The sequence below is a fragment of the Mycotypha africana genome (assembly GCF_025528875.1).
Source record: "Mycotypha africana strain NRRL 2978 chromosome Unknown BDF20scaffold_1, whole genome shotgun sequence".
Lineage (NCBI taxonomy): Eukaryota > Fungi > Mucoromycota > Mucoromycetes > Mucorales > Mycotyphaceae > Mycotypha > Mycotypha africana.
The window spans coordinates 905,574-932,544 of record NW_026515725.1 but is presented as its reverse complement, the minus strand read 5'-3'; the positions used below and the strand labels follow the sequence as shown (position 1 = coordinate 932,544).

The 26,971-nt window shown below is 38.2% G+C and overlaps 12 protein-coding genes across 12 annotated transcripts; 5 read left to right on the top strand and 7 right to left on the bottom strand.

The window, feature by feature from the left end:
* Window positions 1-16: 16 nt before the first annotated feature.
* On the bottom strand, window positions 17-2,758 carry BDF20DRAFT_842707 (uncharacterized protein). The gene is made up of 6 exons (XM_053079523.1): window positions 2,667-2,758; window positions 2,473-2,592; window positions 1,940-2,400; window positions 1,236-1,865; window positions 298-1,158; window positions 17-220 (listed from the first exon to the last, which is right to left on the bottom strand). Exons 2-6 carry the CDS (start codon window positions 2,543-2,545, stop codon window positions 137-139), a joined length of 2,109 nt encoding a protein of 702 aa, XP_052940367.1. The 5' UTR covers window positions 2,546-2,592; window positions 2,667-2,758; the 3' UTR covers window positions 17-136.
* Window positions 2,759-2,897: 139 nt separating this feature from the next.
* On the bottom strand, window positions 2,898-4,243 carry BDF20DRAFT_842705 (uncharacterized protein). Its single transcript, XM_053079522.1, has 2 exons — window positions 3,645-4,243; window positions 2,898-3,556 (listed from the first exon to the last, which is right to left on the bottom strand). The coding sequence occupies exons 1-2, from the start codon at window positions 4,206-4,208 to the stop codon at window positions 2,978-2,980; spliced, it is 1,143 nt and encodes a 380-aa protein (XP_052940366.1). The 5' UTR covers window positions 4,209-4,243; the 3' UTR covers window positions 2,898-2,977.
* A 689-nt stretch (window positions 4,244-4,932) lies between these two features.
* BDF20DRAFT_992495 (uncharacterized protein) lies at window positions 4,933-6,520 on the top strand. The gene is made up of 5 exons (XM_053085375.1): window positions 4,933-5,208; window positions 5,290-5,445; window positions 5,509-5,885; window positions 5,950-6,292; window positions 6,378-6,520. The coding sequence occupies exons 1-5, from the start codon at window positions 4,986-4,988 to the stop codon at window positions 6,434-6,436; spliced, it is 1,158 nt and encodes a 385-aa protein (XP_052940365.1). The 5' UTR covers window positions 4,933-4,985; the 3' UTR covers window positions 6,437-6,520.
* Window positions 6,521-7,640: 1,120 nt separating this feature from the next.
* BDF20DRAFT_903948 (putative carotene oxygenase) lies at window positions 7,641-9,677 on the top strand (the record flags this gene model as incomplete). Its single annotated transcript, XM_053082962.1, has 3 exons — window positions 7,641-7,797; window positions 7,873-8,307; window positions 8,383-9,677. 3 exons carry the CDS (start codon window positions 7,641-7,643, stop codon window positions 9,675-9,677), a joined length of 1,887 nt encoding a protein of 628 aa, XP_052940364.1.
* Window positions 9,678-9,729: 52 nt separating this feature from the next.
* BDF20DRAFT_908916 (ribonuclease H-like domain-containing protein) lies at window positions 9,730-10,575 on the bottom strand (the record flags this gene model as incomplete). The annotated part of the gene is made up of 1 exon (XM_053083529.1): window positions 9,730-10,575. One exon carries the CDS (start codon window positions 10,573-10,575, stop codon window positions 9,730-9,732), a length of 846 nt encoding a protein of 281 aa, XP_052940363.1.
* Window positions 10,576-10,809: 234 nt separating this feature from the next.
* Window positions 10,810-11,717, bottom strand: BDF20DRAFT_842697 (60S ribosomal protein L44). The gene is made up of 3 exons (XM_053079521.1): window positions 11,696-11,717; window positions 11,211-11,433; window positions 10,810-11,124 (listed from the first exon to the last, which is right to left on the bottom strand). The coding sequence occupies exons 1-3, from the start codon at window positions 11,696-11,698 to the stop codon at window positions 11,030-11,032; spliced, it is 321 nt and encodes a 106-aa protein (XP_052940362.1). The 5' UTR covers window positions 11,699-11,717; the 3' UTR covers window positions 10,810-11,029.
* A 1,083-nt stretch (window positions 11,718-12,800) lies between these two features.
* On the top strand, window positions 12,801-13,677 carry BDF20DRAFT_810876 (60S ribosomal protein L2; the record flags this gene model as incomplete). The annotated part of the gene is made up of 2 exons (XM_053076630.1): window positions 12,801-13,003; window positions 13,116-13,677. The coding sequence occupies 2 exons, from the start codon at window positions 12,801-12,803 to the stop codon at window positions 13,675-13,677; spliced, it is 765 nt and encodes a 254-aa protein (XP_052940361.1).
* Window positions 13,678-14,248: 571 nt separating this feature from the next.
* Window positions 14,249-16,110, top strand: BDF20DRAFT_842694 (uncharacterized protein). Its single transcript, XM_053079520.1, has 5 exons — window positions 14,249-15,321; window positions 15,416-15,541; window positions 15,620-15,681; window positions 15,756-15,883; window positions 15,955-16,110. Exons 1-5 carry the CDS (start codon window positions 14,311-14,313, stop codon window positions 16,047-16,049), a joined length of 1,422 nt encoding a protein of 473 aa, XP_052940360.1. The 5' UTR covers window positions 14,249-14,310; the 3' UTR covers window positions 16,050-16,110.
* BDF20DRAFT_842680 (uncharacterized protein) lies at window positions 16,089-18,381 on the bottom strand. The gene is made up of 7 exons (XM_053079519.1): window positions 17,955-18,381; window positions 17,751-17,863; window positions 17,620-17,669; window positions 17,454-17,546; window positions 17,315-17,389; window positions 16,883-17,236; window positions 16,089-16,795 (listed from the first exon to the last, which is right to left on the bottom strand). The coding sequence occupies exons 1-7, from the start codon at window positions 18,215-18,217 to the stop codon at window positions 16,403-16,405; spliced, it is 1,341 nt and encodes a 446-aa protein (XP_052940359.1). The 5' UTR covers window positions 18,218-18,381; the 3' UTR covers window positions 16,089-16,402.
* A 348-nt stretch (window positions 18,382-18,729) lies between these two features.
* Window positions 18,730-20,204, bottom strand: BDF20DRAFT_831179 (uncharacterized protein; the record flags this gene model as incomplete). Its single annotated transcript, XM_053078426.1, has 8 exons — window positions 18,730-18,839; window positions 18,921-18,980; window positions 19,060-19,203; window positions 19,282-19,397; window positions 19,484-19,622; window positions 19,699-19,759; window positions 19,844-19,946; window positions 20,026-20,204. 8 exons carry the CDS (start codon window positions 20,202-20,204, stop codon window positions 18,730-18,732), a joined length of 912 nt encoding a protein of 303 aa, XP_052940358.1.
* Window positions 20,205-23,826: 3,622 nt separating this feature from the next.
* Window positions 23,827-25,242, top strand: BDF20DRAFT_22794 (uncharacterized protein). Its single transcript, XM_053074961.1, has 3 exons — window positions 23,827-23,862; window positions 23,941-24,863; window positions 24,909-25,242. The coding sequence occupies exons 2-3, from the start codon at window positions 24,233-24,235 to the stop codon at window positions 24,953-24,955; spliced, it is 678 nt and encodes a 225-aa protein (XP_052940357.1). The 5' UTR covers window positions 23,827-23,862; window positions 23,941-24,232; the 3' UTR covers window positions 24,956-25,242.
* Window positions 25,243-25,683: 441 nt separating this feature from the next.
* On the bottom strand, window positions 25,684-26,702 carry BDF20DRAFT_812454 (ribosomal protein S5 domain 2-type protein; the record flags this gene model as incomplete). Its single annotated transcript, XM_053076788.1, has 2 exons — window positions 25,684-26,344; window positions 26,449-26,702. The coding sequence occupies 2 exons, from the start codon at window positions 26,700-26,702 to the stop codon at window positions 25,684-25,686; spliced, it is 915 nt and encodes a 304-aa protein (XP_052940356.1).
* Between the last annotated feature and the right edge of the window lie 269 nt (window positions 26,703-26,971).

Here is a 26,971-nt window from a genome sequence, read left to right as displayed (position 1 = left end):
AAAAAATGATAAAAGAACCGACTTTTTTCAGTTGCCAGCCGCTAAAGCTATATAGCTAAATGGGTCTTTATTTAATCTACATTTCTACATATTTGAAAAAAAGGCAACGTTGCAGAGAAAAGGTAACTACTGCTTTCTATTTCAATCGTCTGGGCTCATTCAGGTAATCATCCAAAGCTTCTCCTTCTTCAGCACTCGAGTAACCGCCCGTTGTCTGTCTCTATTGAAACATAACGGGAACGAAATGAATAACGGAAAATAGGACACTCACACCTACATCAGTTTTATATTTTTTACCCTTCTCTTGTTTAATCTATCATATTCTTCAAATTCGTCATCATAGTCTCTTCTAGGGGGCGCAAACTCCCGTCTACTACGACTTCTTCCACTGCGACTTCTACTACGTTTATGGTGATTACGTGAAAGAGAAGGTGTACGCCCACGACGGTGATGTGATGACATTGAAGCAGCATTATCATCCACCAAACCTTCTTCGTCGTCCTTTATCATACCTTCTTCTTCCTCGTCATCTTCTTCCTCATCATTACCGCTTGCTTTATTCTCTAGCTTTTCTTTTAACCGTTTAATATATTTGTCAAATACTTCTTCTCTTAGACTATCGTCTTCCAACTCTTGATATTCTTCAAAATGTTCTACACGTGGTTTAACGGCTTCCCACGTATCAGTGCCGAGAATAGGCTGATTTTTCAATCCATGTTTCAAAGCGTGTCTGAATTTATCCATTTTCCTTCGCAGTTTCTTCTCTTGACGTCGCTTCTCGTCCTTGACGCGCTGAACAGCCTTTGATTGTAAGTGTTCGTAAATAAACCGCAAGTTGGTTTCATTCACTTGTTCCTCTTTAATGCGAGGGTCTACATCATCTAGTGCTTTCAAGAAGTCCTCGAAAGGAGTGTCCACATCCACATCGAATGATTCTTCCGCCTTTTTTTTACGAAGTGCACTGTAAACAAGTTTCTTTTGCTGATACAGTTGTTCGTCAAGATCATCGATACAGTCCCAAAACATATCTAAAGGTGTAGAATCCGGTAGACCTACAGCAGCTATATATCGCGGATCATCTTTGATAGTAGGATATATCTCTTTCCATAATGTACGTACATTGATTTGGTGGTTATTGACGAGATCGCGCAATAGACCCTATTGCAGTTGGAAAGAATTTTGGATGAACTACTTATAACCTTTCCACTCTAGATGACTAGCCAAGCTCTACTTACTTTAAAGCCTTCCCTTGCTTTTCTATCCTTTCTTCGTCGGGCAATGACCCTCTTATTCAATTCAGTTAACGGTTCTTCCCAAAGCTGCCGATTATACTCTTCAAATACAGAAAAGAAATCGAGCATGTCCATACCTACAAATGTAATACCCTCTTCTTGTTGCTTTTGCTCATACAAGGCCTTTGCTTCCTCCCATGACATTTTATACATAATTTCTGGTATAGATCTCAGTAACCGACTGAACCTTTCCATACTTTCTTTTCTTAATTCACGTAAACGATCTTTTTCATCCCGTTGCATGCTTTGAATATACTCATCAAAATAAGCCTCTCGTGTTCTGTCGTCATTCTGAAATGCAGTGAATGCTGGTAATTGTCCACATAGCTTTACTAGGGTGCGATAACGTGTGTAAGATTTGATCGTATCTCCTTGAGATTTTAACATATTGAAAAAGTCATTTTTGAGTTTGATCTCCCTTTGTTCGCGTTCTTCTCGTTCGCGCTTCGCTTCGGCATCTGCCCAGGCGTGAAAGGCGGCTTTACGTTCGGCGGTCGTTCGTAATGCACGGTAGAGTGGTTTGGTAATAATGGCACGCATGGCCTCTTCCCAGGTCCAATCGGGTCGGACACCCTACGATGAGGCAACAACATAAGCTATTTCTATCTTTTTTTTTTTTTTTTGCTCCATTTGGATTGATCACTTACAGTTTCTCTTAATAAGCCAAAAAATGCTTGCTCTGCCTCTTCTTTTGTAGCAAACTCCGGAATGGCCTGTTGCTGCTGTGGGACAAAATGAGACATTAAAGGTGCTCCTGTGGACATCATAGGTCGGATAGGTTGCTGTGGCGGTGGTTGTTGTTGTTGTTGTAGCGCTATGGGCGGAGGTACAGCTGAAGGTGGCATAGGCATCGCTTCCGCTGCCGTTTTTCGTGCATTATCCAATTGCTCCTTTAACTCAATCGGCATTTCCCAAACTGTTTCTTTCGTATTTGTATTGCTGTAATACTTTTTGCCTTCTGGTGTTGTGTACTCTTTCCAAGGTGAGTATTTCCATACTCTTTCTTCTGGCGTTAATAACTCGACTGGTTTTTCCCAAGTACTTTGTTTTGTCACGGTGTTGAACCAATATTTCTTCCCTTCGGGGTTGTATGTTCTTTCCAAACCATCTATTGTATACATAAAAAAAGGTCAAAAAAAAACTTATCGGTAGTGCGTCCATTGTTCCAATGCAAATTTACGGCAGGTGAAGGAGGCGCTTGTGGTGGCGGTGGCTGAACCATGTGAGGTGGTGGAGGGCGTTGATTTGGCCATTGCATTCTGTTAGGTGGTGGTGGCCGACCAGCAGGTGGTGGTCCGTACTGTTGGCAACATGAATAAAGGAAAATTAGCTTTTGTTCTCTCCCTTTACAATAGTCATAGTTCCGTAGCTTACTGCAGCTGGTGCAAAATTGCCTGATGGAGGTCTGTACATAGGAATATAAACGTTGAAGTTTGGAAGAAAAGGTGCGTAGATAACTGAAAAAAGTTCGGGTTTAAAAAACTGACAGACAGTGACAAAAAAAAAAAGAAGGCTTTTTGGTTCCGTTAAATACACCCCAAATGGGCTCTTCCCCAAGTGTAAAAAGCTCAGGAACATCAAAAATAGTTCATGCTAAAAAAAAAAAAAAAGGGAAAAAGATATTTTATTTGATATACTACAGCTCAAACGAGATTGCTATGTACAAATGGCTTTATTGTAGCTTATTATGCTTCCTTGATATCTTCTACCAACTCCTCCAGTTTCTCTGCAGCAGCCGGTTGCAACATATCTTCATTATTCTCTCTAGTAGAATTTAATGCTGTTGTTAGAGTCTCCTTTGTAGTAGTTGTGAAAGAGTCAGCATGAGTTGTTGTGGTGGTGGTAGTAGGGGTGGTAGTAGTGGTAGCATTGTCTTTCCATAGATTGGGTACTTTAATCTTCACAAAAGTGGGATAGACGAGTTTATCAATATATACATTTCTAAGTTTTGTTTGAATTAAATCTCTCAATTTTGGTATGTCCTCTAGCTTTGTTCTTGAACCTATCGAGGACTGTACGTCAAGGTCCAGTATGAAATCAGAGTGTGATGAAATTGCAATATATCTTTGTAATGGCGTTTTCGTTGGCGTAGTCGTCGGTGGTGGGTTGATGAGTTCGATAGTAAGTGTGCCTGAAAATCGAACAACAGATAACACGAGTGAGATAGGTAGCGCTGCAAATGCTGGCTTGGGCCAGTTGAGTATGATCTGTGTTTCGATTCCCAGTGTTATTTGATCATTGTATTCGAAATCTATCTCTGCCTTCTGTGTATATTTCAATTACACAGCTTTTTATGTCAGCTACTTTTCCTTGTTTTAAACTATACATGTTTGCTACGGGTGCAAAGCTTACCATAGAGTCAACCTCATCGGATCTTCTTATCCTTGCATTGCTGAATATCGGAAACTCTTCTCCTAAATTGAGTTCAGTAACCTGTATCGGTCCCAAGAAGCTAGGCTTTACGCCACCATTTAAAATATGATCCACAGCCATGATCAGTCGATTATTAATTTTAGCATCCTCCCTGTACTGCAAGATAGCCTGTGCCAATAAAACATTTAACCAATCTGTACTTTCTGGGGGATGTAAATTCATGTCGTAATACGTTTTTATTGTGATATGATCTTTCGGTAAGGGTATAGAGGCATTTGATATACAAGATTGCTGTGTTTTTGCTGCTGCTGCTCTTGATGCATATGGAACGTAGTGCCTCTTTTCGCGTTGAACACCTTCTGTGAACAAATATCTTAGTACCAGCGCAACAACGAAAATAACACTCAATTGACCCACAATGAATCCTTTAAGGAATGCTAAAGTGCTAATACTGCTACTTTTTGTACATGCTGTTTGTAAAAGTTGCAATTTCAGCGATTCTATTGCTTGTAATGCTGCTACTGTTGCATTTTCAGCATCCATTCTTTTTTATAAGAATAAAAAATAAAATAAAAAAGGCTGCAGGGTAATCTTCATCCTTTTGGAAAACAGCCAAATATCATCCCGCCAATAATTTAAAAAATCAGCCCAAGCAAAGTGGTTAGCGATCGGTTGCAAGTGTTTCATCGCCACACTTGGCCGACTTGCCTTCAATCACCTCCTATCTTCAGTAACAGCGCAATTGGCATTAAAAGCACCTTGAGACAAAGAGGAATACTGCTCGATTAAGCTACAGTTTCTAACTTGGAGCTAGGCAGAACTCGAGTTGTAGTAAATAGTAGTATTTGCGATAAGGCATTTTTAGCATATCAAATTTTTTCCTTAAGCTGCTAGTGCTAACATTTGCGTCGACTGAGCAATATTTGGAGGAAATCTCAAGGAGAGAAGACATGGATAAGCATTCTTTTTTGTAAGGCCTTTCAACAAAACTAGCCCTTTCTTATACCAAAAAAAAAAAAATGAAATGAAAAAAAAGGCAAAAAATCACTATAGTTGAAACTTCTGTTCGCCTTTGAGTATGTACTTGAGAGTAAAAGGGACTGGCACAGGATTGAAATATCTATTGGAAGTGATGGTCGGATACTTCTTGAATGTAGCCTTCAACGTGGCAAATTGTTATGGATCAAAGAGCGGAGCAAAATACTCTAGTTATGCTTGCCTTTTATAGAAAAGCTTCTAGACTATAGAGTTTTATTGCCCTTTTTTTCCCTTTTATACATTGCCCCTTCCGTCTTTCTTCAAGCAAAAAGAGATCAAGTCATGCGAAGAACTGTCCCTTTGTTACTCATAGCGGTAACATTTGCCTTTTTATTGACGACACTGGTGCAAGCAGCTCGAGATTTTTACGAAGTACTCGATGTACCACGCGATGCGACAAAAACTCAAATAAAGCGACATTTTAAAAAACTATCTAGAGTCTATCATCCAGATAAAAACTCAGGTGATGAGGAATCAGCACAGAAATTCATGGAGATCGCTAATGGTAAAGTCAGCCAAAGCACGTTTGGCGAGATTACATTTTCGAAACCTAACCTATATGCTTGTTGATGATCGTTATGGATAGCTTATGAAGTACTCATGGACGATGAAAAAAGAGCCATTTACGATCGATATGGTGAAGAAGGCTTAAAGCAAGGAGGCGGCGGACGCGGTGGTGCCAATATGTTCCATGATCCATTCGATATCTTTTCACATTTCTTTGGAGGCGGACACCGACAAGGTAAAGGAAGTAACGAATAATTCGAAATCAAGCATATGTATAACATGAATGTTATTTAAACAGGTCAGCAGCATCAAGAAAGAAGAGGGCCCAATATTGCCGTGCCTCTTCAAGTCAGTTTAGAAGATTTATATAATGGAGCAGAAATTGAAGTGGATGTCTCAAAGCAAGTGCTTTGCGATCATTGTCATGGAAGTGGGGCTCGTAAAGCTGAAGACATTCATACCTGCGATGTTTGCAACGGCAGAGGCATTGTGATAAAACGACAACAATTCGGACCAGGCATGATCCAGCAGTTCCAGCAAACCTGTCAAAAGTGTAACGGAAAGGGCAAAGTTATCACTCATAACTGTCCTGTTTGTAATGGTCAAAAAGTGCGAAGAGGAAATGAAAACTATTCGATCACCATAGAAAAGGGCATGCATGATGGCCATAAGATTGTAAGTGTGTGATAGACCTTATAAACCTTACTGCAAAATGTACTTACATGGGCGCAATAATTAGGTTCTAGAAGAGGAGGCAGATGAGTACCCTGAAACTATTCCGGGTAACATTATATTTGAAGTAAAGACAGCACCTCACCCCGTCTTTGAGAGACGTGGCAATAATCTATACACGATACAGCACATTAATTTGATTGATGCACTTGTGGGCTTCAGAAAGACATTAAAACAATTGGACAATTCAGAAGTAGAACTTGTCAGAGAAGGCGTAACACAATATGGATTTGTACAGACTATTCCGGGTCATGGTATGCCTTTTGAAAATGAACCGAGTAGAAAGGGTGACCTTTTTGTCGAATATCAGATTATATTCCCTACAGAAATCGATGATGAAACTATTGAATGTAAGTAAACTCAAGCCCTCGTATGGAAGTCTGCAGAGACGCTGGCAATAATTGGAGACTAACTTTTTTTGCATTTCTCTGATAGTTCTGAAGAAAGGCAGCAAATTCCCTGCAAAGCTTCCAATGAATCATCAGGAGCTTTAGATAAATAACTTAAACACTATACATATAATTGTTCTATAGACAGTATACTTTGACAGTTAAAATATATCCTTGAGTCTAGTTTGATTTCTTTTTTTTTTTTTCTTTCGGGAGAAACCTACTTGGTTAAACAGGAGGATTGCATTTTATGTGCTTTGAATATGAAAAGGTTCTAAAGGAAGGAGAGTGCCTGAGCTCACGCCAGACAATGAAATTCTATATGGCGTTTGAGTAATCTTAAGAAATCATTAATGCATCCTTATATACCATTCGTCCAATATACGGACAATTTCTGTGCTGCAAACAGCAGATGAACGTGATCTAACTGAACTTTTTTTTTCCCCTTGTACAGCATTACATGTAACGGATCTTCATTAATACATTTAGCAGAATGTCAAAATGATGCAGTTATTAACCCATTATCTGCAGTGTTTCCGTTCAATAAACCGATTCTTCCGGAATACAAGTTTGATGGGAATTGACACTTCTGTTTTTATTACCGCAAAGGGTCTTCAAATATAACGCAAAAAGGAATGTCTAATGTTTTGCCTACAATTTTTAATGGGTCTACAGTTGGAAGATTAGTTGAATAGATTAAATGAATAATCCAAATTGTTGAAGAGCTGTATGATATAAAATTACATTAAAGCAAAAAGTTTGTTTGCCAATACATTATATAAGCGGATCTGTAAAACGAAGGCGCAAGAGTTTTAGAAGAGCAATGCTTTCAGGGGATGTATAAAATGTATTGTTTCTCGCTGGTAATAAGTCAACTTCTATAGAGGGTTCTACAAGTACTATAAATTGTTAAAAAGTTGGTCAAAAGAACAAAGAAATTATAATGCATAAAATCTGTTCCTGAATCTCTGTCCTGTCCACCTTTGTCAATTACTATAAACGAACATTTGTTAAAAGGGAAGGCTCTTCTTTTAAGTTTCCTATGGAAAATCACCTTGGCAGCCTTAGAGCTTTTACATAAATTTAGGCAAAGAAATGTACCTCACCAAAGAAGCATCAAAGACAATGAAATAAACCATACACCCTCCAAATCCCCTTCAAAATATAAATCCCAAGACAAAATTACTCATTCTTTCCAACTTCATCTTCTTCTTTCTTAACAATCTCCCCATTCCTACAATACTTTCCTTTACCCTTTACATTCCCTCAATAAAATTAGCAGCAGCTACATTCATTATTCTTAATAAGCATGATCACACTCGCTGAACATAACCCTAACTGCGAAAAGAATGAACCTGCACCATCACCTGTAGGGTTCAAAAACGTTCCTTCTATTACAACACCCATTGAACTGACTGTACAGGGTTACATTCCCGCTTGGGTGAATGGTGTCATGTATAGATCAGGTAATTATAATAATCATATACTTTAGTTCAATGCTGTACAATATTTAAGTGCTCCAATTTTCAATTCGTCGACAGGTTCTGGTCGATACAATTTACTTATGGATAATGGAGACACCTTCCATATTGGTCATCCCTTTGATGGCTTGGCTATGCTTCATCGATTTGAAATTCAAGGTGAATCACAAACTGTCAAGTACAATTCTCGGCATACTTCTCATGGTGTTGAAAGGAGAATACGACAAAGGGATCCAACCTTGCTTACTTTCGGCCCTGATCCTTGTAAAACTATTTTTGGACGCATGCAAACAGTGTACCATCATATTTCAAAGTTTGACACAAACGCTGCCCTTCAAGAAGACGATCCAGAATTTGATATGGTTAATGTAACAATCACGCCTAATTTTCCTCTTGGCGAAAGTTTAGAAAAAGAAACTGGTATAAAGAGAGGCGAAGCTCTAGTAGTAAAGAGAGATGCTAATACATTGCAAGTTGTTGATCCTGAATCTTTAAGTAAGTTCAAGGGCATAAACATATTTATAATTTTGCTTCAGGAAGATATAACTGATACCATCCTTAAATTTGTAGAACCTATCAAAATGTTTACTTATGGACATGTCAGTAAGAAGTTACAAGGTCAATTGTGCGCATCCCACCATCAATACGATGAGGAAACAGACGAATACGTTAATTTTATGGTAAAATTAGGGCCTTTCCCTACTTTTCAGACATTTACCCTTGGGCCTTATTTACCTTCCCCCCCGGGTGAGAAAGAACAGATGCCTGCACCTGAACCCACACTACATCAGCCTATCTGGCGCCACCTTGGTGCCTGGAAAACCATGGAAGCACTCAAGCCCTCTTATATTCATTCCTTTAGCATGACGAAGAATTACATTATCATCCCCAACTTTCCTTACTATTATTCTTTTGGCGGTCTTTCTGCTATTTACTATTCTTGTGCATACCAGACCTTCTACTGGGATGAGACTCGTCACACACTCTTTCACGTAATTGACCGTCATACCGGGCAACATGTTGCTACATACGAAGCTGATCCTTGCTTTGCTTTCCACACTGCAAATGCTTGGGACGAAGACGTAGAACTTCCTGGAGGCCGTCGTGAGCGCGTTATATACATGGACTATTGTATGTATGAGAATACTGATATCGTTGATGCCAGCTTTGAGCTTGGTAAAACACCCACAGGAAAGCTCGATCTGGATCAAGTACAACCAGCCCGTTATGTCTTTGACAAAAACACACATCATAAAAAAGAACATCAAATTGCTCCTTCTCAATTCCGTCGATATCGTCTTGGTCAAGTACCTATTACTGAATCCAGCGCTAAAAAATGGACACCATCGTGGAAGAATATGTTTGACTTTTCAAAATGGACAAAGTACAACAAGCGCCGTGTTGCTTCGTACACAGTCATAGGTTATGATTTAGAAATGCCCCGTTTCAATTCTCGGTTTAATTTGAAGCCTTACCGCTATTGTTGGGGTGTCTGCGAATCACGTCATGCTCCTTCGTATGCTTCTGGCTCGGTGGTAAATGGTTTAATCAAATTGGATCTGAATAATCCTTATATGGGCCCTAATACAGACCAGGATGCGACTGCAAAAATATGGGACGAACCTGGTTGTTCATGTGCTGAACCTGTGTTCATACCAAATCCTGAAGGAACCGCTGAAGATGATGGTGTAATTGTTTCTATTGTGAACACAACGTTAGATAATGGCAACGAGTCGTGCTTTATTCTTATTCTAGATGCGGCTACTATGGAAGAGTTAGCGAGAGCAACAATAGGCTCTTTCAACGCCGTTACTTTACATGCTAGCTTTGTGGATAATTACGGCAGAGGCGTCTCGGTGAACTAAACGAGTGTTATACCTAAACATGCCACGGTGCAATTGCCATGAAAGACCTTTTTTATTTTTGTTTCTCACAATTACCGGTTTTAATATTATTGTTATCCTCTATATATTTATCAATAAAATTTTTAGTGTACTTTTCCCATTTGAACCATGCTAGCGCTTGCATTAAGCAGTCGCTCAAATCATCCCTTTTTTTCTCTTTCAGGAACATAGCTTTAAAATTGTCATCGCAGTGAAATACTGAATTGGTTTGAAGCCAATGCTGCACCAACATTGTGCTAGCTTGTTTTTTCAAATAATAGCCTTTTTTTACACCTTTGAACCGTTCTGAATTCTGTTTAATGACAGTCTCCAAATCTTCCATCCACACATTATCAATACTCTGTCGTAACAAAGGAGTCATTTCAATATATCTTTTTTTGGGAAGACGATCCACTGCTTCATATAAGCCGGTCCACAGTACAGCTTCTACACAATTGACCCTCAACGTCGCCTCTAATACTGCATGACCACCTCCGCTTCTAGCACGCTGTTGCTCTATAAGCACCCTGTCAACTTGGCCTAAATGACACTGAACGCGATCTGTTACAAACTGACGTACAACAGGGGCAACTACTGAGGGATGAAACGAGTCCAAGTCGAGATCTACACGTGCCCAGTCCTTTATATTGGAATCTTTGTCCAAAACACAATAAGCAAGGTTGCGATAACCTAAATCAAAAGAAAGTACTTGCGAAGTTGTGCTTGCTGTTGTAAACCCTCCAAAGTGAGACACAAGTCTGTCGACAAGATCAATTTTTTTCCCAGTAGTTTTGACTCCACATTGGACAGCTATGGATTTTAGTTCAGCTACCTTCTTTGTTGACAGCGAAGAGAAGCCTCGCTTTACAATAAATAGCATTTTACTTTTACGAATCAAAGAAAAAAGAAAAACTCAAAAAGGAGTATATTATACTGTTGGAAGTCAAATAAATGTAAGCTAGCGCAAATCCACACAATGCGCAACTGTTTGCTCTTTCTTCCTGCATACCATATCATTTTTCTTTTTAGCGATTCCTTCATACTTGAGATACTCATAACGGACCCTTCGATGTTTGAACGTACAATTGACAATTGAAAACGTAATAAATGACGGATCAACTTCATGTTATACACAAGCAGGAATTCATATTGCAGCTTGAATCCATTTTTTACAACTATTTTTTAATGTTTCTTTTATTTGACAAGCCATATACAACATAATATAGACCTTAAGTTACAATAACCGTAGTCAAAATATGGTGACGAAATTGAGTGCTACAGTAACAATAAAAGATGGGTTGAATATGCTGTTGGTTTGTTGTTGATGGAGAGATTTAGAAAACAAGAGCGGCACCCTTGGTCTTCTTATCACCACCCAATTCGAAGTGCTTGCATCTCTTGATGGCGAGTTGCATCTTGTACTTACAAGCTATCACGAAGCAGAGAAAGGAACATGTTCAATTTAAGTATCAACCCAGTGACGTGATTTCGAAATGTGTGGGATCTATAACTTACCGGTACATTCGAGACGAAGGACAATCTTCTTGGTAGTCTTAGCCTTCTTGTGGAAAACGGGCTTGGTTTGACCACCATAACCGGATTGCTTACGGTCGTAACGTCTCTTACCTTGGGCAAAGAGAGAAGCCTTACCAGCCTTGTATTGAGTGACCTTGTGGGGAGTGTGCTTTCTACACTTAGAACCCTTACAGAAGGTATTTCTGGTCTTGGGAATGTTGACCTACATAACATTAAAAGGTCGTGGCGGTTAAAAACCAGGTTCATGAACGCAAATCCATCACAGCAAATTCCACATCCACATTCATGTTTCTATTTAATAAGCTAATGAAGAAATCCACAATGCCGAGGTGACAGTATTGTTGCCTTGTAATTTTCTCTTTTGATTTGCCTTAAATTTCTTTCTTAGTATTTCGAATTGAATGTGTAGCAGAATATCTACTTGCTGGATGGATGGATGGATGAAGCTTGGTCTTGTCCCTTACCATTGTGAATACTACAGATAAAAGAGGAGGATGACACCCAGAGCATCTATCGTCCAGCTATTTTCCTTGTTTGCTCTCTTTCCACAGATTTGCAAGTGGTGTCCTTAAACCGCCGCAAATTTGCCCTTCTTCCTGAGATTTTAAATGCCGCTACCGGACAGAAGTAAAGCATAAAAGTTGAGAGTTCAGCTATACCAGTGATTTACTACTGAGATATAGCTATTCATAGTAAGCCAAGGTCAAAACATACTGTATAAAGTGGGTCTGCTTGCAGCAGGAATAAAACGTACCAGTTGTACTGTACGATAGTTTATAAAAAGTTCCCTTTCTGATCGGTGTCAGTTGAGCTGCAAGGCAAAACTACCTTATTGAACTGTTGCTCTCACCCGGTGAGCAAACATTATGGACGGACTTTGAAAATAAATTGCTGCTCTCACTGTTCGCATCTATGTCAGCCACTGGGTCTTCGAACTGTGGGCTGAAATAGGACGAAATGCAACACACATTCAAACCCTCTCTTCTCCCCTCCCAAAGTAGGGTATGTCAATGATAGTAGATATGGAAAATATTGCAATTAGATTCACAAAGAGAGGTTGAATATGACGAAGACAAAGGATGGATTGCAGATGGATTAAACCAGAACGAATACCATATCATAATAAATGGATGGATGAGACAATATGCAGCTGTATTGAGTGACACGATTCGTTCTGCATTCCAGTGCATCGAGATTTTACCAGCTTTTTCAGACTCTATTTGTAACGCTTCGCTTTTTGGTTGTGCATTTAGTTTTACTATTGCCCCACTTTTTTAGCAACACAAAGAACAATTAACATCAGCTATTGCCCATCAATTTATACAACTTCATGTTTGCTTATCAATAAGTTTGGATGTTCGAACTGTCGGCAATCTTGCTTCGTAATCAAACCTCACTTACACTACATCAAATTTTTGACAGTTGTCAATACAAATCATCCACTTATTCTATCTCTCTCTGTCGAGTCACCTTTGCAATATTTTTCTTATCAATTGAAGAAATACTTCGTTATCGCACTGTTCAAACTGCTAATTTATTTGGTCGTTTTTATAGAAAAAATTATCTTAAATGGGTCGTGTCATTCGTGCTCAGAGAAAAGGTGCTGGTAGCATCTTCAAGTCTCACACTGTTGGTCGTAAGGGTGCTGCTAAACTCAGAGTCAATGACTTTGCTGAACGTCATGGTTACATTCGTGGTATTGTTAGAGAAATCGTTCACGATCCTGGAAGAGGTGCTCCTCTCGCCAAGGTTGTCTTCCGCGACCCCTATAAGTAAGTATTTAGTGTTCTAAGAAAATTGAGTAGAGTACATATGATTGGATATCATCTATAATTTTTGAATAGTTTATTAATTTGTTATATATCATTCACTATCTAAAATTAGGTACAAGCTTCGTACTGAAACCTTCATTGCCACCGAAGGTATGTACACTGGCCAATTCATCTATGCCGGTAAGAAGGCTTCTTTGAACATTGGTAATGTTATGCCTTTGGCTTCCATGCCCGAAGGTACCGTTATCTGTAACGTTGAAGAAAAGGCTGGTGACCGTGGTTCCATTGCCCGTACTTCCGGTAACTACGCCACTATCATCGGTCACGGTGATGATGGTAAGACTCGTATCCGTCTTCCTTCCGGTTCCAAGAAGGTCGTTCCCTCTACCGCCCGTGCCGTCGTTGGTGTCGTTGCTGGTGGTGGACGTATTGATAAGCCTATGTTGAAGGCTGGTCGTGCCTACCATAAATACAGAGTCAAGCGTAACAGCTGGCCCAAGACTCGTGGTGTTGCCATGAACCCCGTTGACCATCCTCACGGTGGTGGTAACCATCAACACATTGGTAAGGCCTCTACTATGGCCCGTGACTCTCCTGCTGGTCAAAAGGTCGGTTTGATTGCTGCCCGTCGTACCGGTCTTCTCCGTGGTACTAAGAAGGTTAAGGATGCTTAAATGGTCAAACTCTAAGAAAATCATTAGCACGTTGATGAGGAAGAGTATCACACTAACAAATCACGGCGAATCACGCATTTTTTCTCTTGCAACTACTTTTCTTCCATTATAATTTGTTATTAATAAATTGTTCGGATCGATGTATTTTTTACAGAGCTTGTTTTTTATTATGGAGCCCCATTTTTTCGTGATAAAAATATGAGAAAAATCGATTGGAAAAGGTTTTGAATATAATGTGAATGGAAGAGCTATCAGCTTCTAATAGAAGATGTTATCGTAAGTTATCATGCTGAGAGTAATCTTGGAAATAGTTAATTCTGTCAAAGCTATGATCTTTCGATAGCATACAGTAGTAATCAAACTGTGCTTTTGGATAATCACAATGATACAGTATATCCGTTTTGCTCCTTTAAGTCTTTAAGGATACAGCAACAGATTTTTATTCGCATTAAAGGACCGCGTGATGTACGGGCCTTAAACGGAAGCCCTTTTTTTTCTCTTTCCAAAAAAGGGAATGTCTGGTCTGGAGGGAAAAAAAAGAAAAGAATATCACTCTCTTTTTCTGTCTTTCCTTTCATCGATTCTTGTTTTCATACTTGTTTTCACATAAAAAAAATAAAAAAAAATAAAAATATGAAACATGAGGATATCCCTATAATCACTGTATCTACTAATGAAGGTGGAGATACGGAGAGCATTTCATCGAACCATCCTTTAACGACTGAAGACCCTGTGCTTGACAATCTTGAATTAATAGAAGAAATCAAAGATATGAATGCAGTCAACCCTGATGATAAACAAGTACCACATGCTATTATTGTTGACAAAAAAGATCCTAATAAATTAGACAACAGTTGTTTGGATGAGCAACAAGTACATATCCAGCCGGAAGAAAAAACGATAGAAAAAGAGGATATGAAAGCGAGAGAAATTGAAAGGACTAAGGAAGATGGAGACGGGCAACCCGATATTGTAACGAAAGCATTACAACAACAACATTTAAAACCATCTCTCTCACCTAAACCAGCTGGTATGAGCCTACCGCAGCATGCACCAGCTACTACTGTTACAACCACAACCATCGTAACGGGTGCATTAGATATTACATCGCCTATTCATAGTCCAACAGATGATAAGAATAATGTGGACCCAATACAACAAGAAGATAAGAAGCACGGTGATGGGGACGATGATGAAGAAGACGATGATATGGACGATGAGCTACATCGTATCACTGAACTAAACCGACATATTTCAGTCAATACAACAAATTCGTTATCCAAAGGAGATCAAAATACTAAAACGACCCGGCGAAAATCCTTACGTAGTCAAAGCCCCACTAAACGTCGTCAATTACTTGTCTTTGCTGACAAACCGAACGTTATAAAGAAACCCGACCGCATCATTATACACAACCATTATGGAGCAGGCCCTACTGGAACATTAGAAGAAGATTTGAGACCTATGCGTCGCAGACGATCTTATATGGTAGCATGTGATTTTAGCGACGAAAGTTTTCATGCAATAGAGTGGACGATGGGTACAATAATGAGGGACGGTGATAGACTACACGTTGTCACTGTGGTGAACCGGGAAGACAATCCTGAAGTTGTGAAGGAAGCAGGTTTATCATTGTCAAAAGAGGTACATTTATTGAATGGAGGCTATCAGCGAATTTTGCTAGAGATGCTTTTACTGACTTATAGAGCTTGCTTTTGGAATTTTTCTATTGCAACAGTTAACGAAGGCTTCGGAAATAGTGACTGAAGAAGCTAAGAAGACATTAGGGCAAATGCTATTGTTCGATATTGAACTGGTTACACATGCTATTTGCGGTAGAGTGAAAGATGTTTTATTAAATGTTGTAAGTAATATAAGAAGCATAATTTATTGGGCATATGGTTCTAAATTGTCATGTTTGTTTTGATAATTGAAACCGTAGATTAACAGTATCAGCTTAACTATGGTCGTGTGTGGCAGCAGAGGCCGAGGTGTTGTCAAAGGGTACACAACGGATACTATCTAATGTTTGTCCTACGATAGAATCATGCTGATGAACTCCTATTTATGCAAAATAGAATGTTGATGGGGTCTATATCGACTTTTCTAGTGCACAAATCTCCTGTTCCAGTTACTGTCATTCGACCGCAGAGAAAGAAGAAAGCTACTCTCAAAAAGCCTGTACATGTAGCGCCTTTGAGTCAAAGTAAACAATTTTAATGCAGAACAAAGTCATTGTAAGAGAAGAAACTGAAGTATCTTTTTGTCCTTAAATAGGTGTTAAATCAGGTCAATTGGCTGTAGATGAACTCAGTAAGCCTTCAATAAGTCAAGCAGCTTCGAGTAGCAGTAGTAGCGCTGGTGGCGTATAGCTTGAGAACTTAATTTGTTATTGTTAGAGTAATGTAGAGATTTTTTCCTTTTTTTTTTTGGATAGACACACATAAGCATATTATTGCATATTTTTGGGAAGTATTGCCCTACGCTTTTTCGCGGTATACATAGGATATATATCTCATAAACAATATCCTTCGTAGTCTATTTTATCAGGCCATTTATTCCAGCGGAAATGTATTGTACAATATTGGCATCCATATAAACTATTTCTCGTCTTCTGAAATGGCATCAATTTCCTCGTCAAATGTGGTAGTGCCCAGCTGCCCACTATTAGCGCTTAAAGTCATATACTATTGGTCATGCGTCATAGTCGGCATATTGATATCAGTTAGCATCGATGTATTTTGCTTTGTCTTGATTGCACAATTACCTTTCCTTGGAAAATTCTATTTAATCCTTCCAATTTATTCATATAAGCAACACGATCGTTCAATGTAGAAATTTCGAGTATGCGATCTTCTATATTTTTTTGCTGTTCCTCATTCTGAACAATATTAAAGTGTACCATTTTTATGTGTTGATCTGTGACTGAAATAGAAGCTTGAATATGGTTCTGGTTGATCATTTCGATTAGAATATGTTCTAATTCTTCCGGTGACACATCTTCGATTTTACGTGCCATTTCTTCCAAACCCACTGTAATATACACTTTTGTCAATTCTTTGATCTTTTTGCGTCGAAGTGATTGATAGCATTGCTTAACTAAGCCCATATGGTTATCCTATAAATGTACGCAAAACATAAGTACTTTACAAAAGTTATCTGCTTGATCTATCTTTTTATAACAAAATATGTTAGACGAGCTTACCCCTCTGAACACATTAGACGATTTTTGAAGTGTATCATTAAATTGGTGTATATTAGTATCTTCAAAAGCTTTCGACAAATTGATATACGCAGTGGAATGAAATCTACACGCTTTTTCTACGCCTGGTGCTGTATATTTAGGTAAGGTACGAATGCGTGCATCTGTAATCAAACTGGCAAGAACGAATTTTTTGTACGCAGCAATTTGAATGGCGCTAACTACATTCTGCTGAGTAGGTGCAGATATCACAATAGTAAGGAACTCTAAGGCTCGGTCGTACTTTTTGTTGCCGATGTAAAGGATAGCTCCGTAGTAGTAGTACTCCAGAAAGTTTCGAATATTAACATCGTAATTCTGTGACGCGAATTATGGAGAAGAATCTCTACGTTAGATATAGTTACTTATAAAATATAGGGAACATTGTTACGTTACATTTGGTTGAATAATTTCAATGTCATGATCAAGTAGATAAAGTGGATATCGATATGCCTTAGCTCTTATACAGGCCTACGATGATGAATGCTTTAACCAAAAAATCTCTATTGATTCACTTTTAAAAATTGGTACTTACCCTTAGAAAAGGCGCATGAAGGGAGGTGAGCACATTTTCTCCTTCAGCAAACCTTTCAATGGCTATCCTGAAGCTTAAAAGTGGTAATAAAGGCTATTCAAGAAGTGGTTGGATGCCTTATAGCCTCGAATCCACAATGATTATCATCTTTGGCTGTGCACCTTACCTCTCTTAATACTTCTGATAAATGTAATAATGTGCTTCCTATGAGTGTAACTAAAGAATATATATGAGCTTAATCTTTGTTTTTGAAAGTGAAACGCCTTTCCTTCACTTGTCATGGAACGAGAGCTTTACAGCAAGCTGCTGCTATTCTAACTTGTTCCGGGTCAAATTGTCTGATAAAGTGGTCAAGTAACTGATATAACTGCATGCTATTTGTTTCTGTTGCTTCTAAGCATCTTGCTGTACTATATTTGTACGTTGCATATAGATAAATATCCCGTCAGTTGTTTGAATAGGACATTCATTTCAAACACTCGACATAATTCTTGGAATTACATGAAATATAGATAAGCTGCCGAATGAGTTACTGGATTCAAAATCGTCAAAGGATCGAGACCGTCAGAAGTGTAAGCCGTAAGCTGTTCTCTGTTGAGCTTATCTAACGTAGGCACATAGAACGGGGCCGACTGTCCTGAAACGATCAAAGCAACGATTTCATCGATAGTATTCACTCTCCCAGCTGCAATGGGTGATGCTTCAGTCATAACAGCTTCAGAGGAAAATTCAGAATGCTGATTATGTTCGTATTTTTCTTCCATGGTGTGGATTTGCAGGTGAACTTAATTACGAAGACGACAAGAACGAAGAGTTTACAAGCATTATCTATTGCATAACGAAATGAAGACCGAGAATGATACTCTGAGATTCAAAAGGCACCTAAGGATGTATGAACCGGACGCGCATGAAAAATGAATAATTTACATTGCGGTAAGTATTAACTAGTAAGTGACAGGCGTTGATTTTGACAACTTTACCACTTGTTCATGATTGCTGTTTATAAAGTAGTCTCGTTTCCGGAGCCGTATAATATAATGGTTATCCGCAGTTTAGTCAGGTACTCATGCTACTTCAACAGACAGAAGATTACTATAAGTTTAAAGCTGCTCACTTCAATATGATAATTACAGTTTACAGTGCTCAACAGTTGCTTATTTGAACAACTATTTCTCATTCTCTAAAGCTCCTTTACTTTAATTTTGCTTATTTATAGTTCAAATATCAGTGCGTGTGCACGGAAAATCTCTGATAGAATAAATTTCATCCTATTGATTTAAATGCCATACTTCTCAATTTGTTCGGCAACTCTCTGTTTGCCGACAACAATAGCACGCTCTACATATCTTGCATGAGCTGCTTTGGTAGCTTCTCCACCAAATGATGCTATAGTACCAAAAATTATGAATTTTGTCAGTCCTGCCTTTCAAATAGAACAATGGGTGTCAATGCATATTTTTATTATACCTAACGGTACGGGAGGGGTCATTATCTCAAGACCATCAGGCAGAGCCATCAATGTTTGGGCTATACAATATTTGTAGAAATAAGCAAATATACAACGCTTGACCGTTCAGTTGTTAATGTGAGAATGTATGTTACTTACTGTTTCGTGACTCATCTGTGATTAGAGTGAAAAAAGCATCAATCACAGTACTCATGGGAGTACGAGGTGAATTTTTCACAATGTCAGCGTAGAGTAGGTCGTCTTCTGCAGTGGCATTGGATACACTTCGGATAAGGTCAGTTTCTAAAACAGTCAGCAACGAATAAAACATTGTAAGTATTGTCATTTCAAGTGGTCGAAATCCTACGAAGCTTTACTTACCAACCCAATATGGACAAAGAGCATTCACACGAACATTACAAATATGCGGCATCAATTGGAATGATCGGGTGTAGCCTACAACTGCATGCTTGGAGGCACTATAACTGGACAGTCCTCTATGAATAGTTACAAGTACTGTCAAAATACTTATGCTGTACTAATGATTACGCTTTTTCCTTTCCAATTGCAACGTATGACTTACGGAGATGAGTAGAACCCTGCAACTGAAGCTATGTGAACAATGGATCCACCTCCCCTTTTTGCCATATATAAGAGAGCAACCTTGGTTCCTTTGATAAGGCCTGTAACATTGACATCAAAAATATTTGTTTCAAGGTGATCTACAGTTGTAACCGTAATAATAATAGTTTTGTTTAGTCAAATTCGACATGGTCGTTTTAAGTTATTTCCAATTACCATCCAAGGCGGTAAAGTTAGAGTTGGCATTTGTAGCAATTCCTGCACCTAGCAACGCGTGCTTAAGAATTCAAAACAACACATTAATTACTGCTTCAAATTGAAAAACTACTTCGTTATTCATATAGTTGAAGCAAATACTCACATCGACTTTTCCAAACTCTGTATCTGCCAATTTAAACAGTGCAAGATTATCTTCGTACTTTGTGACATCAGTACGAATAAATACTGCTACTTTGCTGCCAGCTCTGTTACGATATCAAATTTTTTTATACTGTCAGAAAAATGTAGCTATACAATTATTGTTTGCAATAGCTTATTCCTTACTTTTTATTGTATGCAGCTACTGCCTCTTGTCCTTTCTGTTCCAGTATATCTCCTATGACAACCTTGGCACCATTATCAATCAGAGCATCAGCAATTGCCTTACCAATGCCTTGACTGCCGCCTGTGATAACTACTACTTTATCTTTTACAGAAGTGTACGATGATGATTCAGCAGTCATTATGAATTTTCTTGTATGTTTTCTTTCTCAAGGAATGAAGTAAAAGGCAAAGAAAGCCCTTTCTGTTTATGAGAACTTTACTATGAGAACGAAGTACAATGCTTGATCCTTTTTATGTAATACAAAGGATGAGAATAATGCTGTAGCATGGAAAGTCGTACAACTGATAAGTTAGGTGGCATCCATAGGCAACTTTATCATTTCTTTTTTCTGTTTTTATGCGTCGCAGTTAAAGTTCTGCGTAGAATTGTTTGCATACATTAGAGCATTGGCTCAAGAACCAACATCTCTCAAAAAGGAAGGAGAATGGGTAAATCTAACCTTGTCAATCTTCAGTAACTTGTTTTGCTAATTGGTAACTCTAAAACTAAGATTGTCAATAGGAGCCAAGCAGCTTCTTATTATACCACTTTAACTTTAGAAGAAAGCAACTTAGTTGGGTTAAAAAGGGAGAGTAGGGTGGTAAATAGACGGCTTTGCTCAACAACTCTTCGATGCTGTTAACAGGGAGAACTATGATCCGTCGCAGTTAGCTAATAACAGCAACAAGATGCCTTGGAAGAATATACTGAGTACATTATCTGGCGGAGGCCGGTGCTGTAGCTTTCAAGGATTTGAGTATTGGCACAATCGTCAATAAAAGAGCATTAAGTATTTTTTACAAGCAGAAGAACGACTGTTGGAGTAAGAACTGCATTGGATGGCCTGAGGATTGTCTTTCATCTGAGCTCTGATTAATGCAGACTTAGCCTGAAAATTCTTGGACTGTACCATAGACGAGTTGGAACAAGTACATATCGCCCCTCGTCGGCCAGGCAATAACGAAAGCAATATCAACTCCCCGCCTTGCTGAATCAAACGTATGATATTGAGATATCTGCTTTATGGTGGTAAATTGATAACTGTTATACACGATGGCTATGAACTTTGTGTCTTTATTACTCTTCAGATGAAGTAGGAAGATTATTTTCTTAATGTCAGATGGGAATATATTTTTCAAGTATGTATATGCCGGTCACTAACTTTTTTCATGTTCAAATGCCTCGTTATGTGTAACTGTTTACACTCCAGGCCTCTTTCTTGTGTATATACTGTGTCATTCTTAATCTATATTAGATGCAATATAGGTAAACCGTGGTAGAATGTATTCTCTACCTGATTGTATATCGATTATTGTAGTTGTTTTCTCACCAAACACATAAGTTTATATTAGTATTAGACACATGTAAATCATGACATGACAAAATACGATTTGATTTATCAATCCAACATCACTTTGTACTTGGGAATACACGCTAAATTATGCAGAATTAGGTGAAGCCTCAACTAATACTGAAGCCGAAGTTGTCTCAAAATGGACCATTAATGGTGACTGTATATCCGATTTATGCTTCAAATTGAAAAGTGCAGCATCATAAAAAGTCAAGTACGCTAATCCAGCACAGATCTCAGATATGTAGATCCTCATATAAAATGGCATTTATATCTTTGACAAGAATCCTACGTTTTTTGTTGCAAAGTATTTCTAATACAATTTATACCGCCCTCAAACCAACTTTGTCTTTGAGACATATATTCCTACACAAGCATTAACTGTTATGATTGATGCTTGGGAAATGAAGTATGTCCTCCTGTAGACTCTGGTTCTCATCGCTATCGTTCTGTGCTGAATTACTGACCACAGCATGCAAATATTGGATATGCATAAGCCGAGGTCTTGACGTAAATCCTTCCATTCCTGATGAACAACCCTCCTAAGGACATAATCGAGTATAGTCATGTGCATTATCATCTTTCTCCTTCATTAGCCGCTGTAGTGGTAGGGTGCAGATAGAGGACTTTTGTAATTATAAATAGAATAACTGTATGAAAAAAAGAAACTCATCCTCTTTCAGGTCCAAATGCCCCCACTTAGAAGAATATATAAGTCATATAAAGCCGTTGGACTTAATAAGTATCAATGCTTAAAAGAGGATGAAGCCCAGTACAGTATACATTCTATCTCTGAATGGATAACATTTCATCTCTGTTTGGGCGACATTTCGTTCGGCCCGGAAAGCGTAATTTTCTGGGATTAACTGTATAATCGACCGTGTTAAGGGGTATGCTTTTATTTGTTACTGTATGATGTAATGAAGTCTATTTTCTCTATAGGTTTCACATTTGATATGCCCCTAATGACGTTAGCAATATACTTCATCTTACTATTATTTACTTAAATTGTTCTAGAACAACTTAAATTCATTCAAGCTTTCGATCGTCGACTGCCAGGGCCCTAGTTATCAATACAATACTAGTCTAAACAATTAGGCAGAAGGATAACAAGCAAAACGAATACTTGTTGGTAAATTAGACTCGCGCTCATTTCAAACCAACCTTAGTTACGTTTGCAAAGTATAAAATTGAAAAAGAAGGAATACAAAAATGATATAGGCTGCCAAAGAACAAGATCGTCTCTATGCCTTTGGTAAAACGTTTTACTGGAGGAAGATTGAAGAAAAATTCTATGTTGGGTTAGTGAAAAGCCAACTGTTTTTTCGCTTGACATTTGCCCGAAATGGCTAAAAAATTGAGACATTTTTACTATATGCATTTAAATAATTTAACAATATTCTTGGATACCCAAACTTAGTTTTTGGGATTATATCTTTTCTGTCAAAATGCTCAATGCCAAATGTGCAGGTTACTCAATCCCAGACAGAATAAATATGCTGTGCTTTAAGCACAGTATATTTTCCTTGTAAGTATGGTAGGAATTCCCAGCATCAATTAATAAAACTGTAAAAATATTAACAATAGTAATTCATACAAGATGAACTCATCTAAACACGTAAATATCTCTAAGCAGTCTGTTCTGAAGAGCTGACAGCACCGTCTTCGGTACGGCGATCTCTGTTGTAAGGGCCAGGTCTTTTCTGGCCAGTCCAGATGTCCTTGGCAATGGTGATAATGTTTTTGGAGGCATTAACATCGCGTTGCCACTGTACTTGGCAAGTTTACATTCTTTAGTACTGTAGAGTCTTGAGCCATCTTGAATTATTACGCCTTCCATATTGTCGCTCTTGCAATTGTTACAAATCTAATAAGGAAGATCATCAAGTTTTTTATCAAATTTAGTAATAGTAAATCCAGCATACTTACTTTTGATGTGCGATGTTCATCAATATCAACAACAGCGGTTGGAAACGTCCGTTGTTTCTTCAGTAGCTCTTTATACAATATACTGGTGACTCCAGTCGTATGTTCCCTCATTTTTACAGCATATTTCCCATACATATCATCCAAATATAACATAGTGGCATCAATTTCTGTTTTCAAAGCCTTTCAGGCTGCCACTTACTTCTTCGTTTGATTTCGTTAAGCTTTTGTGTTTACTTTCTCTTGTGATATTCTTTTACTGTAAATCCTATAGTTAGAGTTTAGGGAATACCACAAATGGAACAGAAGTTACTGCTGTCATGGAGAAAACACCTGTACGACCTCTAATCTAAGTGACCCTGCTGTCCACAGTGGGTGCATATTGCTGTAAATAATGACTTTAACAGAATTGAAATTATTTGATGCAGTCTGATAGTGTTAGTTTACCTTCTGTCAACTCGAGCCGTTTCATTTGGAGTTTTTCTTTCAAGTAGTTTTTGGCTTCTTTGGACGGCATTAGGTAATATTATCATGCAGAAAGAAAAGAATGATGGGTAAAAAATACCACTGTATAAACAGACAACATTTGATAAATTAGATTATAGAAGACGAGATGACAAGTCATAACTCAATATATCTTGAAGAAAGACAATCTCTGTGGTGGATAATTAATCTAAAGCGACCGCTTCCTGCAAGAGCTCCAAAGAAGACAGCTCAATGAAATAACATTGTGTGGGGTTAAATGGAATGGCAGACAATATTATTCGGAAAAATGATGTCCACATTGCCCATGGATATTAAAGCAGACGATGAGAAATCAAGATTGTTCAGACGAAGGTAGTCATGGTGGTAGGTTTACTGAAAGTGTCTGAATTTTAGGAATAAAGTTAATGGGAAACGATTACTTGGATTGTCTGAATTATGTAATTGAAAAAATCCAATTTGATAAAAAAACGTCTAAATCAAAACTGAAAATACTAGTAATGAGGAACGAAGAAGACCAGCAGTGCAGTAGATTTAGAAAAAAATTTTGTTGTTGTCATTTGTTATTTTTGCTAATGGACCAGCAGACGCCATTGTACAAGTGGGCTTCTGAAGAACAAATTAATCAGTTCAAACAATATCTCATACGGTCTACGCCTACTACAACCTCTCTACTAGGATATCTTATCAGTTACGACTATTACGGAACCTCTCACCGTGAAGATGCTGAAATAAACATTTGGTCATCTCATCCAGATCCTTTTGAAACAGAAGATATTGTTGTCTGGGTGATAGAATCAAATAAGGACACTATTCGAATTCTGGTTAATACAGAAGTTTATTTGGATCAACATGTGAATGATAAATTGACAGCTGCAGAAGCCTATACTATGAATATTGAAGCAATTGCGCACCAGAAAGAACAACCTGCATATTGCAACTCACCAAAAGATGAAGCTTTGTATAAAAAGAGTAAAGAAATTGTGGAACGAGTATTGATTACCTTTTTTAAACAATTTTTCAATGCAAAAGCAACAGGTTTGTATTATGAAAAATGTGACAATGACTCACCGAAAACCTCAGTTTTATTTACGGTTCACCTTTTCCATTTTAGAAATCACTTTTTATGATATAAATCTGTTATGGGTGCCTGTACTTTATCAGCTCTTTGATATTGTACATGACGGTCCATGCTACAAATTTATAAGACAATGTTCTCTTCCTCAATTAGAATATGGTCCTGGTTTGCCGATAGAGAAGTACATTTTTACGGATTTGGAAGAAAATGATGTTTACCTTGTTCAATCAAGGAATAAAATACCTTTTGACCCAGCCTATGTCAAGGATTGTTTTCACACCTCGTCAGCCATTCGAACCCGATCTACAAACGAATTAGTTGCGTGGGCAATGACGCATCAAGAGTGTAAGTGTAGTGATCAGTAAATTTCTTGTATTGTTCTGAAGCAATGAGTGTATATACAGCTCACGTTTACTTGTATAAAACAGTTTGTGTAGGTGCACTCCATGTATTGCCCGAGTACAGACGGCAAGGATTGGCCGAAATGGTACTTGCCGATTTGTGTAAAAAATATATCCAGTTTTTCGAAAAGCATTTACCAGGTGTTCCTTTGTCACAGCTTTACTTTGGTGCTTTTGTTGAAACATACAACAAACCGAGTGCTGCTTTATTTCGAAAGTTAGGCTTTAAACCTTTCTCGTTAGGCAAAAGCTGGCTTCTTTGTAATACTGAATCATTTAAAAAGTAGACTATGCTTATTTATTTAGACCCTATATTGTGTATATATGTACAATGCTCAAATACACCTTAATTTATTGAAATTCTCAATGGAATGATCATTTAAATAACTGAAGCAAAGAAACCAATAGTTTCCACTGGTGTCCCTTGTTTCTTTTTCTCTTGTACAATCCTTTCATCATCTATTAACTTTGTATCAAATTGCTGTATAATTGGTTTTGCTACTTCTGTTGCCGTTGTGATCATCTCGTTTAATAAACTGGTCTCAATACTTCCGTTCAGTGATTTCTTCATACTACACACTTGTCCTAACTTATTCACGCCCACTGTCAATACAGCGTCTGAACATAATTCTTCTAATGTTGTAGGATCCAAGATATATCGGTTCAAGCCCATTTTATAAAGTGATACAGAAATGGGCATGTTATCCCAGCCTTTAATAGGTTCAGCATCTTCGATATCGTCCATTACATCAAAAGCAAATTCACCATCTCCAAGATCTTCTATTTCTGTTTTGGGAATACGGGTATTGTATAAAGCGGCACGTGTAGCCAGAACAATACAATCGAGTAAATTGCCTGCTGCATCCATGACCATGGCATCTACATAAAGCACCCAACATTGTTGGTTGGGAATAATGCATAAACTGTCTAAGTCGAGACCGCTCTGTGGTCCACTGAAAAGCCGATCTAAAGTTCGAGTAAGTGTGTTGTTCAACTCATCTGCACCGCGACCCTCGAACTGTTGAGAGGCACTAGGAGAACTATAGGTTGAAATTGAACGATATAGATGTTATTGTAGGTACTATAAAAAATCTACAACTGCAAAAGTGAACATAATCTCGAAACGACGAGGAAGGGATTTTACCACTCAACATTACAGACGATGCGCCCTTGTTTTGGTCGTAAAGGATCTACTTCGCCTATTTCTACTTTAACACCTACTAATATATCACTGTCACCTAAACGGCATCGCGCACTTCCTGATGCTTGCGATAAAATGCCCGATTCAACTACAAAATGACGGTAATCTAGTCGTGCTCGGCCATCCGCACGGCAATCTTGCTCGACACCTTGTTGTATATAGCTTTTTTCAGCAGGTGAAATAAGTGGTGCTGGCATATTTCTTTAATTAAATAAATAACTTGCAGAAAGTATAAATCGCCAGATGTAGGAATGAGCGGTAGCTGTTTTAGCATAAACGTTTCTAGTGGCTTGTGAGCATGATTGCCGCTTCGCGGCTTCCGAATAATAAGCAACAGCAAACACTCTGAAATAGCAGCCTTTACACTTATTGCTGATGAACAAAGCGATATTGCTAGCCTATGAAATTAGTACTATTTTGTGAAAGTGCTATTAGCACAAGCGGTCGACTTTGCAATTTCAGCAAA

Coding starts and splice junctions, on each gene's coding strand:
- BDF20DRAFT_842707 (XM_053079523.1), bottom strand. CDS start 2,545: ATGGCCAAATCAACGCCCTCCACCACCTCACATGGTTCAGCCACCGCC. Junction 2,401..2,472: donor AAGCGCCTCCTTCACCTGCC/GTAAATTTGCAT, acceptor TGTATACAATAG/ATGGTTTGGAAAGAACATAC. Junction 1,159..1,235: donor AAGCAAGGGAAGGCTTTAAA/GTAAGTAGAGCT, acceptor CAACTGCAATAG/GGTCTATTGCGCGATCTCGT.
- BDF20DRAFT_842705 (XM_053079522.1), bottom strand. CDS start 4,208: ATGGATGCTGAAAATGCAACAGTAGCAGCATTACAAGCAATAGAATCG. Junction 3,557..3,644: donor CCGATGAGGTTGACTCTATG/GTAAGCTTTGCA, acceptor AAATATACACAG/AAGGCAGAGATAGATTTCGA.
- BDF20DRAFT_992495 (XM_053085375.1), top strand. CDS start 4,986: ATGCGAAGAACTGTCCCTTTGTTACTCATAGCGGTAACATTTGCCTTT. Junction 5,446..5,508: donor TGGAGGCGGACACCGACAAG/GTAAAGGAAGTA, acceptor TTATTTAAACAG/GTCAGCAGCATCAAGAAAGA. Junction 6,293..6,377: donor CGATGATGAAACTATTGAAT/GTAAGTAAACTC, acceptor TTTCTCTGATAG/TTCTGAAGAAAGGCAGCAAA.
- BDF20DRAFT_842697 (XM_053079521.1), bottom strand. Junction 11,125..11,210: donor CCTTCGTCTCGAATGTACCG/GTAAGTTATAGA, acceptor GCTTCGTGATAG/CTTGTAAGTACAAGATGCAA.
- BDF20DRAFT_842694 (XM_053079520.1), top strand. CDS start 14,311: ATGAAACATGAGGATATCCCTATAATCACTGTATCTACTAATGAAGGT. Junction 15,322..15,415: donor GTTTATCATTGTCAAAAGAG/GTACATTTATTG, acceptor CTATTGCAACAG/TTAACGAAGGCTTCGGAAAT. Junction 15,542..15,619: donor AAGATGTTTTATTAAATGTT/GTAAGTAATATA, acceptor TTGAAACCGTAG/ATTAACAGTATCAGCTTAAC.
- BDF20DRAFT_842680 (XM_053079519.1), bottom strand. CDS start 18,217: ATGGAAGAAAAATACGAACATAATCAGCATTCTGAATTTTCCTCTGAA. Junction 17,390..17,453: donor TTCATGCGCCTTTTCTAAGG/GTAAGTACCAAT, acceptor TCATCATCGTAG/GCCTGTATAAGAGCTAAGGC. Junction 17,237..17,314: donor TTGAAATTATTCAACCAAAT/GTAACGTAACAA, acceptor TTCGCGTCACAG/AATTACGATGTTAATATTCG.
- BDF20DRAFT_22794 (XM_053074961.1), top strand. CDS start 24,233: ATGGGAAACGATTACTTGGATTGTCTGAATTATGTAATTGAAAAAATC. Junction 24,864..24,908: donor TTTCAATGCAAAAGCAACAG/GTTTGTATTATG, acceptor CGAAAACCTCAG/TTTTATTTACGGTTCACCTT.